Genomic DNA, 13,821 nt, shown 5'->3' with positions numbered 1-13,821 from the left:
CCATTATAGTTTATTACAAGATATTGAATATAGTTCCCTGTGCTATACAGTAAATCCTTATTGTTTGTCTATTTTATATATGCTAGTGTGCATCTGTTAATCCCATACTCCCAATTTATCCCTCCTCCCCCTTCCCCTTTGGTAACTATAAGTTTGTTTTCTATGCCTGTGAGTCTGTTTCTGTTTTGTAAATAAGTTCATTTGCATCATCTTTTTAGATTCCACATATAAGTGATATCATATAGTTGTCTTTCTCTGTCTGACTTACTTCGCTTAGTATGGTAATCTCTGGGTCCATCCATGTTGCTGCAAATGGCATTATTTCATTCTTTTTTATGGCTGAGTGATATATTCCATTGTGTGTGTATGTGTGTGTGTATATATCTATATCTATATATCTATATAGATACATATATACACACACACATATATATATCTATATATCTATATAGATATATATATATAAATATATACACATACACACACCACATCTTTTTTATCCATTCATCTGTTGATGGACACTTAGGTTGCTTCCATGTTTGGCTTATTATTTTTTAAAATTAGCTTCGAGTTATAATTTACATACAATAAACCTCACCAATTTTAAGTGTACAATTTGATGAGTTTTGACAGATGTATACAGTTGTGTGTCCACCACCACAATCGTGATATAGGATATTTTCATCATCCCAGCAAGTTCCCTCTTGCCCCTTTGCCATCAATTCCCTCCCTTCATTGCTGGTTCCTGGCAACCACTGGTAGGCTTTCTGTCACTGTGGTTTTGCTTTTTCTAGAACTTCACATAAATGGGATAGTATAGAATGTACTCTTTTTTTTGTCTGGTTTCTTCCACTTAATGCTTTTGAGAGTCATTTCAGTTGTTGCACATGTCAGTAGTTCTTTATTGCTGTGTAATATTTCATTATATAGATATAGCAGAGTTTATCCATTCACCAGTTGATGGGCATTTGGGTTGTTTCTAGTTGGGGACTATTATAAATAAAGCTGCTATGGATATTCTTGTACAAGTCTTTTTTGGGGGGGGTGCATATGTTTTTGTTTCCCCAGGAATGGGATTGCTGGGCCATATGGGTAAGTGTATGTTTAACTTTTTGTCAAACTTTCCCAACATATGTGTACCATTTTGCATTCCTGGGAGCAATGTATATGACTTCCATTTGCTCTACATCCTCATCAACACTTGGTGTTGTCAGTCTTTTAAATTTTAGTCATTCTAATGGGTGTGTAGTGCTATCTTTTGTGCTTTTAATTTACATTTCCCTGTTGATAAGTGATGTTGAGCATCTTTTCATGCCCTTATTTGCCATTTGTAATCATCTTTGTTGAAATGTCTATTCAAATCTCTTGCCCATTTTATTTTTATTTATTTATTTATTTTTTGCGGTACGTGGATCTCTCACTGTTGTGGCCTCTCGCGTTGCGGAGCACAGGCTCCGGACGCGCAGGCTCAGTGGCCATGGCTCACGGGCCCAGCCGCCCCGCGGCATGTGGGATCTTCCCAGACCAGGGCACGAACCCGTGTCCCCTGCATCGGCAGGCGGACTCCCAACCTCTGCGCCACCAGGGAAGTCCCTCTTGCCCATTTTAAATTCAGTTGTCTTTTATTCTCAGTCTGATTTGCCTTGTCATTTTGTTTGCTGTCTTTTGAAAGCAAAAATTTAAAATTTTGATTGATTCCAATTTAATAGAGCTTCTCTTTTATAGTTTGCTCTTTGTGTTCTAAGAGATCTTTGCCTAACCAAGGTCTTAAAGCTGAAAAGAATACACAATTTCTTTTCAATTGTAAAGCAACGTAAGCAAAAGAATCTAGAAATTCTTACAAGCACAAATGCAGTTTTCTCCAGTGTTTGGCGATTGCCCCTAATTTTAATTTTTGACTACAGTAACTATATAGAAAATTTAACAACTGTTGTGTATTAATCACTTGAGACCTGAGATGTTTGATTTGGCTTTAAATACTTAGCTGGTAGGTACATTTTTTTTAACGTTAACAAGTTTATATTGTGTAAAGGTATGCTGAAGAAATCTTCTAAGTAGTTCATTACTATACATAATATTTATTATATAGCATATATCCATATAAAAAAAGAAGTATAACAGTGTTTCATTATCTTGATCCTTATCGTCTGAAAGGGATGTCATGTTAACTAGTACTTGTTTTTCCCATTGCATCGTATTGGGAAGCATGTGAAGTCAATTTGTCCCATTACTGGTGATGTTAACATGGATCACTTGGTTAAGGTGAGGGCTGCCAGGTTTCTCCAGTGTAGTTATTCTTTTTCTCTTTGTTGTTAATATGTATCCTGTGGGGAGATACTTTGAGACAATGTAAACAGCCTCTTTCTCATCTTACTTTTATCCACTAATGGTATTCTGTTTTTTTATGCTATTCTTTTTCATTAAAAATCTTAATGTTCAGATCTCTTGTTCTGAAATTCTTTCTTTGGCTACAAGTATCATAAACTTGTAAGCAGGAGACCAAACATCAAACTTGTAGAAGTCCCGTATACAGACATATGTATAAACATATACAGATACAATATTGTTATCAAGATACACAGGTGCTAAAGCTGTTACTCTTCCACTCTGCCATCTCCATTGCAGCCCTCCTTTATCTCTGTTCTATCACAGTTGTGTCTGGTGCCTGCCCCTAACTCTAGTCTCTATTTTTGCAGAGGTAGAAGGGCAGAAGGGAAGCAGAAAAAGTTTATTTTGATCCCAGTGTGGGAAGAAGTCTGTCTTCTCTCATTGCTAAGGTTGTGGTAGGAAAAGTGAATCTTTCCAATGCTCTGACTTAGAATTTTGGTTCATTTTTTTTACCCTAAAAACATTTCACTATAACAAATCATTATGTGTTTGTAGGTTTAAAAGGCTTATGTTGCCTAGCTAGGAATTTAACCCGAGTTTATAAGATTGCTTCTGAAGGGGGAATATGACCTTAGTTCCAAATAATGTATTTACAATGAACAAATCTTTAACAAATCTCTCATTCATAAGCTTGAGGTTGGCTTGTATATATAAATTATGCATATTTTAAAAATAGCTTATGTTAGATATCACTTAACAGAATAGTCTTTTCAGCCTATAGTTATTTGAAATCATTTATGTCTCTGATTGTGCGTGTGTATGTGTATGTGGTTATGTATTTCTGAAATTTGAGGTATGTAGTATAGGACTATCGAGTACAGTGAACCTCAAACTTTACATGCATCAGGATCACCTGGGGGTCTTCTTAAAATACAGATTGTTGGGCTCCATCCTCAGTTTCTGATTCAGTAGGTCTGGGTGGGACCCGAGAATTTGCATTTCTAACATGTTTCCAGGTGCTACTGATCCAAAGAGCAAACTTTGAGAACTGTTCTAGTATATTAACCAATTTTGGTCCTTATTTCAGGCTTAAAAGAGGGAGGTGGCTCTATAGAATATTTCTATATGAATGCACACGTTTTGCTATCTTTAAAATTTTCTTTAACTATAAAGCACAGCTTTAACATGCTCACCTGACATACTTAAATGTTTTTGATAGCACCTACACACATAAAGATGAATTCCTTGGTGCTTTTTTGCGTCTAGCTGACGTTAGTGGATTAAGTTGTTTCTGATAGTGATTACTAATATTGAGCTCTTAACCCTGTGTCAGGCCCTATTTTAGTACCTTACATGCATCAGCTCATTTAATCTTTACCAAGCCTTTTGTGCTCTAGGTTAAGTAACTCGTCCCAGGTCACACAGCTAGTATGGGACAGATATGCGAGTTCAATTCAGGCAGTCTGGCTTCAGAGGCCAAGCTCAAAATCACCATGCCCTACTGCCTATACAAATGTAGTGTGTCTAAAATTGAAAAAATGATTGGTTATCTAAATTTTTCAATTCTTGAAATTCCTTGCTATTTTAAATTATATCTGTATCAGTGGTGTTTTATTTTATCTCTGCAGTCTCTGTTTTCATCTCATTCTGTGTATCTCATATCCAAGCTTTTCTTGTCTTACTGAGTTCATAATATTTTTTCTATGACAATATGCAGATACTTTTGGAGAATCTCTGTCTGTCCTCTGTGTTCTACTTTCTTCCAGACTAAGTTCATTTGTCTTTTATATGCTTTTTTTTTAGGCTATTTATGTTTCCATAGTAGCCACAGCATTTCTTTTCATCTTAATATGGACAACTTCTTTCTGATACAGTGTGAGTGAATCCTCACACCCTTCCTACCTTTTTTTTTTTTTTTTTTTTGGTACGCGGGCCTCTCACTGTTGTGGCCTCTCCCGTTGCGGAGCACAGGCTCCGGACGAGCAGGCTCAGCGGCCATGGCTCACGGGCCCAGCTGCTCTGCGGCATGTGGGATCTTCCCGGACCGTGGCACGAACCCATGTCCCCTGCATTGGCAGGCGGACTCTCAACCACTGCGCCACCAGGGAAGCCCCCTTCCTACCTTATTTATGACCAGTCCTTCTCCCCTCAAGCTACAGTTTGAGTATTGGGTTCTCTTTTCAATCTTTTCTGTGGTCTGGAATAGGGGAGTGAATAAGCTCAGTGAGGCTGAGTATAGCCCTCATTTAGGGAACCTCTGCTTTGTCTTCTGAGATCCTGTTACCCATCCTATGCTAGGCATGCCCAACCAAGTGGGTATCCAACTCCCTTGGGGTTTGATTCTCTCATCCATCTGAGCACAGTTCCTTTGAGAGACAGAAAGCCTTAGCAGCCAGAATCCTGCTGGGCTTCTACTCACAAGGGTTTTTCCTCAGGTTATTTACCTTGCAGGCCACATTGCCTAAAGGATTTTGTTGACTTACCTTCCTTGCTCGATACTTCTGGGGATTGGGTTAAGGTCAGGCGCCATACCACACTGTCTGTAGTTCAGAATCTTATGTGTGTTTGTGTGTGCATCACCTTGAAGTTAATAGCATAATTTCCTCGTTTTTTGCTTGGTTGGTGGTGAATTTGGGACATTAAAAAAAACAAATAGGAAGACGTACTTTGTTCATTGCATTAGGGATTGTGGGAGAGAAATTCTGTGTTTATGCTTCACTCTGTCATCTTAATTCAGTTATCTCACTGTCTCTTTATATGGCTATTTCTTATGTTGGCCTTTGGTAAAGAGCCAAAGTGCTCTAAATTGATTCACAGATAAAGCTTAGAGAAACCTAGAGTCAAAGGGTCAGGATATACCTTAGATTGGGTACTAGATGATATTTGGAATAGTTGTGATTATGATAATTGTGGTAATGTGGAAGAATGTCCTTATTCTTTCTTTTTTTAAATTAATTTATTTTTATTTTTGGTTGTGTTGGGTCTTCGCTGCTGCGCGCGGGCCTTCTCTAGTTGTGGCGAGCAGGGGCTGCTCTTGGTTGCGGTGTGCGGGCTTCTCATTGTGGTAGCTTCTCCTGTTGCGGAGCACGGGCTCTCGGCTCACGGGCTTCAGTACTTGTGGCTCGAGGGCTCTAGAGCGCAGGCTCAGTAGTTGTGGCACACGGGCTTAGTTGCTCCATGGCATGTGGGATCTTCCTGGACCAGGGCTCGAACCCCTGCGTTGGCAGGCAGACTCTTAACCACTGCACCACCAGGGAAGTCCCTGTCCTTATTCTTAGGAGATGTACACTGAATTTTTTTGAGATAAAGTATCATGTCTGCAATTTTTTTGGTCAAGAAAAAAAGGCAAAATGTTAATTGTTGGATCTACATGGTAGATATATAGGTGTTTATGGATAAGTATACTATCCATTCAACTTTTATGTAAACTTGAAATTTTTCATAATAAAAATTTGGGTTCCTAGGGAGAGAATGTACCTTAATACCATTGATCCTGAAACTCTAGTTTATGAAACAGCTACTTTAGAATTTTGACTTGATGTTTATTGTTTTTTGTTAGCTATTAGGGGAGGGAGAGTCTGTGATCCTGCTTCAGTCCATTTATTTCTTTTCAAAATTGAAGATCTAACCTGGTTGTGTGGGTTAGAGCTCAAAATTAATATTCCTTTTGGATGAAGGTATGGGAGTCAATCAAGTACAGTGGAATTACACCATACCTGTGCTTAGTTTATGTGAATGTGGCCAGACTTGTTCCATCAAAATACTCAGTGTGTATGTCTAGGAGCAAGGGTGAAATTGGAGAAATTTTTTTCTTTCATTTTGGTTCAGTTTCTCAGGTGTCTTAGAGAGTATCTCACCACATTCAGTTAGTCTAGTTTTTAAACTGTGTTTTCGTGTGACATGGCCCCCTAAATGCAAGCCAGTCACTTTATTTCATGTTCACATCTCATGGTCACTTAGTGATTTCTCCTAATATTAGAGGGGAAAAACAGAGTCTTGAGTTGGACTTAAAGATAATGTGTCTGTATACTTTATAGATGATATAAGGGATTTTTTTAGGGTAATTGTGAGTATATGTAATTTTTACTTTATGTGTTGACTTTGGAACCTTCCTTGCCCACAGATTCTTCATTTAAGGCTGTCCCCCAAACAGAGTAATTAAAGCATTAGAAATTGATAATTAGGTGAACTAGTTTCATCAGGATGAGCTGCTAGCTACTTGCTAGTAATGTGACCTTAAGCTGGTCACTTTTCTAAGCCAGAGATTCGTGGTAATAATATTTGCCTTATCTAGCTCCTGGGGTTGCAATATGGATCAAATGAGATATGTCTAAACATGAATTAGATACTAATAATTAGGTATTCAATTTTAGAGAGTTAAAAAAATAGTTGTCATGAATTTTTTAGATCATAATAAGTTATCACTTATGTAAGCTATCACTACACTAGCTTTTGATGATTTTTTAAAAAGCGTTAATAATATACTTTAATCTATTTCTGTCTTTAAACATAAGATGCCACTTTAAAGTAGCAGTTTCATTTCCCTCAAGAGTAGATTTGATTTTATGTAGGAATGCCTTTAGCTTCTTTACATTGTAGAGATAGATGTTTTTTCCCTCTCATTTTTGAAATTTGTTATAAATTAGTAACAAATCAAAGAATTTTTATCAAATAAAGGAAATTTTTGTTGCTGGGGTTTCATGAGTGAACTAGTCAAGGGTAGTATGGACACATCTCTCTCCATTCAAAAAAAATACATCTTTATTGGAGTGTAATTGCTTCACAATTCTGTGTTAGTTTCTGTTGTACAACAAAGTGAATCAGCCATATGCGTACATATATCCCCATATACCCTCCCTATCCCACCCTCTAGGTCGTCGAAAAGCACCGAGCTGATCTCCTTGTGCTGTGCTGCTGTTTCCCACTAGCTATCTGTCTTACATTTGATAGTGTATATATGTCGATGCTACTCTCACTTCGCCCCAGCTTTCCCCTCCCCCCGTGTCCTCAAGTCCATTCTCTATGTGTATGTCTTTATTCCTGCCCTGCCACTAGGTTCATAAGTACCGTTTTTTTTTTTTAGATTTCATATATACGCGTTAGCATACGGTATTTGTTTTTCTCTTTCTGACTTCACTGTATATGACAGACTCTAGGTCCATCCACCTCACTACAGATAACTCAATTTTGTTTCTTTTTATAGCTGAGTAATATTCCATTGTATATATGTGCCACATCTTCTTTATCCATTCATCTGTTGATGGACATTTAGGTTGCTTCCATGACCTGGCTATTGTAAATAGGGCTGCAGTGAACATTGTGGTACATGTCTCTTTTTGAATTATGGTTTTCTCAGGGTATATGCCCAGTAGTGGTATTGCTGGGTCATATGGTAGTTCTATTTTAGTTTTTTTAAGGAACCTCCATACTGTTCTCCATAGTGGTCAGTTTACATTCCCACCAACAGTGCAGGAGGGTTCCCTTTTCACCACACTCTTTCCAGCATTTATTGTTTCTAGATTTTGTGATAATGGCCATTCTGACCGCTGTGAGGTGATACCTCATTGTAGTTTTGATTTGCATTTCTCTAATAATTAGTGATGTTGAGCATCTTTTTATGTGCCTCTTGGCCATCTGTATGTCTTCTTTGGTGAAATGTCTATTTAGGTATTCTGCCCATTTAAAAAAATATTTTAGATCCTGCATGCTGCAACTAAGAGCCCGCATGCTGCAACTAAAAGCCCACATGCCACAGCTAAAGATCCCACATGCCGCAACAAAGATCGCACACATGGTGACAAAGATCCCATGTGCCACAACTAAGACCTGGCACAGCCAAATAAATAAATAAATATTAAAAAAAAAAATCAGAACCTTGATTATAATTCTTATTGTCCAAATGGAGACAGACACTGCTATCATTGGCACTCTAGAGTTGGAGCCCAAGTTTAATCTATAACACCCTTGCTGTTTAATGAGTCTGAGCAGGGAAAAACTGTTAGGATGTTTATATTAGTACTTGTATTATCCCCTATAATGATTGGTTTGAACTCAGGTCACTTTAGCTATTACTGAATATCTTCATATGACAATTCTAATCAAGGTGTAGAATCATAGTTAAGGTAATAAATTACAAATAGGATCTTAATTTTTCCCATTAGCTATGCTTTTTACCTAAGAGAGGTATATAAACATCCAAGGATAGGCAGATATTAAATTTATTAGTAGGCAACTGTAGACTCTATGTACAAACAGTGTAGTTTTAAAAAAAATACATTTTTTTACAAGAAAGGAAAGCAGAATTTTTAGTGTGGACCACATTACTTGCTGTAAACAATTGATTCAACTGCTGTACCTCTTCTCCAAGGCTGTTTCCTGAAATTCAACCTCAGTGTTCAGTTTCAGAAAAGAAAAAATTCATAGTGTGTGAAAGAGAGGTAACATTTAAAAGTTACCCTGGGATAAGAACTGAGAGCCAGCACATATGGTCATCCCGTGTGTGGGTGACCATATTATTCATTCTTTGGCATCTTAGTAGAGATTTGTATTGACTAAAAAAGAAAGGTGGTGGCAGATAGTACTTTTCATTTAGTATCCCTTCCTGTGTTTTCATAAATGATGTATCAAAGTTAAGGGGTTATTTCTAAGTGTTTTGTAAAGTTTTTAAGATTTTCTGATTGAAAGTTAAAAAGGCTTTGAACCAAAACATTGAAAGGCTATTCTGTTATCTCTTCTCCAGGCTTGGTAAACTCAGGTTCCCATAACTTTTCTTTTTTAAAAAATATTAATTTATTTTGAATTTTTAAATTTAATTTATTTTTTATACAGCAGGTTCTTACTAGTTATCTATTTTATACATATTAGTGTGTATATGTCGATCCCAATCTCCCAATTCATCCCACTACCCCTTTCCCCTCTTGGTGTCCATATGTTTGTTCTCTACATCTGTATCTCTATTTCTGCCTTGCAAACAGGTTCATCTGTACCATTTTTCTAGATTCCACATATATGCGTTAATATACGATATTTATTTATCTCTTTCTGACTGACTTCACTCTGTATGACAGTCTCTTGATCCATCCACATCTCTACAAATGACCCAATTTCATTCCTTTTTATGGCCGAGTAATATTCCATTGTATATATGTACCACATCTTCTTTATCCATTCGTCTGTCGATGGGCATTTAGGTTGCTTCCATGACCTGGCTATTGTAAATAGTGCTGCAATGAACATTGGGGTGCATGTGTCTTTTTGAATTATGGTTTTCTCTGGGTATATGCCCAGTAGTGGGATTGCTGGGTCATATGGTAGTTCTATTTTTAGGTTTTAAGGAACCTCCATACTGCTCTCCATAGTGGCTGTATCAATGTACATTCCCGCCAACAGTGCAAGAGGGTTCCCTTTTCTCCACATCCTCTCCAGCATTTGTTGTTTGTAGATTTTCTGATGATGCCCATTCTAACTGGTGTGCGGTGATACCTCATTGTACTTTTGATTTGCATTTTTCTAATAATTAGTGATGTTGAGCAGCTTTTCCTATGCCTCTTGGCCATCTGTATGTCTTCTTTGGAGAAATGTCTATTTAGGTCTTCTGCCCGTTTTTTGATTGGGTTGTTTGTTTTTTTGATAATGAGCTGCATGAGCTGCTTGTATATTTTAGAGATTAATCCTTTGTCCGTTGATTCATTTGCAAATATTTTCTGCCTTTCTGAGGGATGTCTTTTCATCTTGTTTGTAGTTTGCTTTGCAAAAGCTTTTAAGTTTCATTAGGTCCCATTTGTTTTTTTTTTGTTTCTATTTCCATTACTCTAGGAGGTGGATCAAAAAAGATCTTGCTGTGATTTATGTCAAAGAGTGTTCTTCCTATGTTTTCCTCTAAGAGTTTTATAGTGTCCAGCCTTACATTTAGGTCTTTAATCCATTTTGAGTTTATTTTTGTGTATGGTGTTAGGGAGTGTTCTAATTTCATTCTTTTACATGTAGCTGTCCAGTTTTCCCAGCACCACTTATTGAAGAGACTGTCTTTTCTCCATTGTATATCCTTGCCTCCTTTGTCATAGATTAGTTGATCATAGGTGCGTGGGTTTTTCTCTGGGCTTTCTAACCTGTTCCATTGATCTATGTTTCTGTTTTTGTGTCAGTACCAGAGTGTCTTGATTACTGTAGCTTTGTAGTATAGTCTGAAGTCAGGGAGTCTGATTCCTCCAGCTCCATTTTTTTTTCCTCAAGACTGCTTTGGCTAGGTTCCCATAACTTTTAACTTATAGGTTATAGTTTCCTATTTCTAAGTTATTTTGATGGGTCTTATTTAGACCCTAACAAAAAGATTCTTCTATTAGAGTAGTTTTAAGACATAAATGTGTAGTTCTTAGCCTATTATATGGCATGTAGTACTCAATGAATGATAGTTAATAAGGACGGTGACAATAATGCCATAATTTACTTAGATGTAGTCTAAGTCACAAATTTAAATATTTTTCATTTTTTTCCCTTTTCAGTTTTTCCATGAATGTTGGGGGGGATGGTTCAGGTGGTAATGCGAGCGATGGGGAGTGGCAGATGAGGCTTCACTCGCTCACCTGCTGCTCACCTCCTGCTGTGCGGCCCGGTTCCTAACAGGCCACGGACTGGTACTGGTCCTCGGCCTGGGGCTTGGGGACCCCTGCTCTAAAGTAGCATTTGAAACATTCATGGGTTAGAGGTACTAAAAATAGGACATTAGTAATAAAAAAGTAATTTATCTAGTTATATCTACGACTTACTCCAGCCTTTATTTCTCAACTCTCCAAAAGCACCTTCTTGATGAACCTGCTTTTTTTTGGGGGGGGGCGCGGTGCTCAGTAGTGTTATGCAGCCCCATCAGCTGCTGTGTTGTTATAGGGCAAGTTTGGAACCTGCTTGGGGTCATTATAGCTGATGGTCTGTGTAGACATAATTGTGAGTGCTCAATTTTATTCAAACTTAAAAATTCAGTTCCTAACAGTACATTGGTAAGTGTAGTCTTGATCTTAAAGAGATCCTGAAAGATAGTAACCTTGTCAGTTCCTCAAAGATAGGAACTCTCTACTGTTCATCTTTGAATTCCCAGTGCCTGGCACATAGTAAACAAATGAATGAATGAATGAATGTCTTTTGTCCCTCCCCATCCTTTCTTTCTTCAACTTCTGCCTGGCCATTCAATAAAACTTTTAGTATTCTGTTGTGGGAATGGAGAGTTTTGTATGTGCTCTGAATTAAAAAGCAAATTAAGTTAAACTAAATGAAAAAGAAAGCATCAGGGGAGTGGAATGTGTAAAGAAAATCACTTTTACATGCATGTACATCTTGGTTTTGTTGTTGGTGGTGTTCATCTTGGTTATAATTAGCCTTTGCTAGAAACCTTTTCTTACTGCTCTTCTAGATAGTTTCCTTGTGCTTTCCATATTTCTTTCTCTCTTTCAAATTTTCCTGTTTGTGAAATCTAGAGAATTGACAAATAGACATTAGAAACTAATATAAGTATCTAGTAAGAGGAATTAGGACAGCTTAGTAACTAAGAAAATGTTTTATTTGTATGGAGAAAACTATGTATAGCTTTATTAGGTTCATTTGAATCATAATATACTAGCAAAGGAGTAGCCTAACTGCCTTTATCTCCAACACAATACCTTATAAACTGAATTCTTCCAATTATGACATACCGTTATTTCTGCCTCCCAGTGTACACGCAGTATGCCACCAGAATTACCATCCCCCTCCAACAAAATAAAAGCAACTATTTAGTTTGTTTTCTGCCAGGCCACTCCTTCATAACCTGACTCCTTATTTGCTCACCGGGATGTATGTTGACTTAATAATCGTTTCTGTGAAAGGGAACCATATCTTTTTAACCTGCCAATTAAAAAAGTGTGATTCTGTATGTTTTCCCATCAAGGTAACATGGCCGTCCCTGAATTAGTCTTATGTGAAAATGTTGCACAGAAGTTAGACTTCCCTGTAGTAACACACATTAAATTACTCAAGCATGAAAACATACATGCACAAAATATCCTTATCTACCAATAAGGTATGTTAGCTGCATATTAGCTTTTCCCTTTCTCATACTTGGTATTGAGCTAAATACATTCCAGAAATCTAGATTGTCCTTGAGTATCAGTGCTTCACCTGTCCTTTTGGCCTTTGTGCACTCCCCCAACACTCCACCTCCCTATACACACACAAATGTTACTCACAATTTCATTTTGTATGTATAGACAGCATTGTCAAACATGGTACTTCAGCAGCCCACATGAAAATCACTGATAAAATATTGACCCAGGCTTTTTCATTCAGTCTGTCCAAGTTAGGAAGTGGTTTGGTCTTTGTCAGCAATGGTATTAATATTTTGGGCCTACTTCTTAGGGCTTAAGTAGTGGTGAAGTAAAACATAGCTTTGGATTTCTTTGGGTTTAATTTTTGTTGTCGTTGCTTTAGTGTTAGATTTTACCAATTCTGAGGGGGAGAACTAGAACATCTGGAAGGAGAAATGCAAATGCATTATAACTAAATTGTGCTGGCTACAATTTTATAATTAATACTCAGATCAGTTTTAGGATGCTTTGGTTTGTGATAATGAGGTTGAGAAAAGAATTGGCTTATAAAACTGGCATTTAAAATTCATGAATGTCACATTATTTGGAGGTTAGAAATGTAGATGAGAACTTAGAATGTTAATTGGTAATACTGACTGTATGTAAAACCTACATGTGTGTAACAAGTAATGAAATAATTCACAACTACATGCAAGTTAATTTTTTTTCAAATTAGAAATGAAATTGTGACAGCATAATCTTAACCTTTTTGCATTTTATTTATAGTTTTTTTTAATTTTAGTTTCAGTCTGATGGAAGCAAGCAAGAAGATAAAGAGAAGACGGTAAGAGACTAGAAAAATCCAATGTGTCTAATGTTTGTCTAGGTACAGCATACTGTAAATTTTACTGTAAACAAGCTTTAATCACCTATGTGAATAACTATTTTATACTTTATATGTTGAATGTAGCTTTTGGCATGTCGTACAAAGTATCTTTTAAGATTGACAGCCTCCTGTTTTTGAGGATTACCATGTTGAGAAAGGAAAAGGGATAAAAAGACCCTCATTCTTGCTACCCCTTTCCTTCCCTCACCTCATTTGCTTTCTTAGACGGAGAAACTTTTTTGTGAAAAGTACAGTCATAGTGTGGGGAATTAGATATGGTGTGTTATTAAATCAAGGAATGGCAGTTTTTCCAAGGCTTACATAAATTTGTTTGGGGGGGATTAATATGCACCTCTTAACTGAAATAATTTTTCCTCCATTTTTCGTAGGAAGTTATCCTTAGCTGCTTGCTTAGCATTACTGACCAGGTATTACTTCCATCTCTTTCTTTGATGGACTGCAATGCTTGTATGTCTGAGGAACTGTGGGGAATGTTTAAAACATTTCCATATCAGCATAGGTAAATACATAATATTTTTGTATTTTTAGCTACTA

At 37.0% G+C, this 13,821-nt stretch overlaps 1 protein-coding gene across 1 annotated transcript in view; it reads left to right on the top strand.

Annotated features, from left to right (window-relative positions):
* The window catches only part of THOC2 (THO complex subunit 2), a gene marked incomplete at its 5' end in the record, with an annotated part of 111,685 nt that overhangs the window by 52,490 nt on the left and 45,374 nt on the right, over window positions 1–13,821 (top strand). Inside the window, 2 exons of the mRNA XM_079727044.1 lie at window positions 13,183–13,224; window positions 13,656–13,786. Of these exons, the coding sequence (XP_079583170.1) occupies window positions 13,183–13,224; window positions 13,656–13,786 (173 nt within the window). The remainder of the gene's footprint in view (window positions 1–13,182; window positions 13,225–13,655; window positions 13,787–13,821) is intronic.

Source organism: Hyperoodon ampullatus (assembly GCF_949752795.1).
Source record: "Hyperoodon ampullatus genome assembly, chromosome: X".
Lineage (NCBI taxonomy): Eukaryota > Metazoa > Chordata > Mammalia > Artiodactyla > Ziphiidae > Hyperoodon > Hyperoodon ampullatus.
This window is presented reverse-complemented; position numbering and strand designations above follow the sequence as displayed.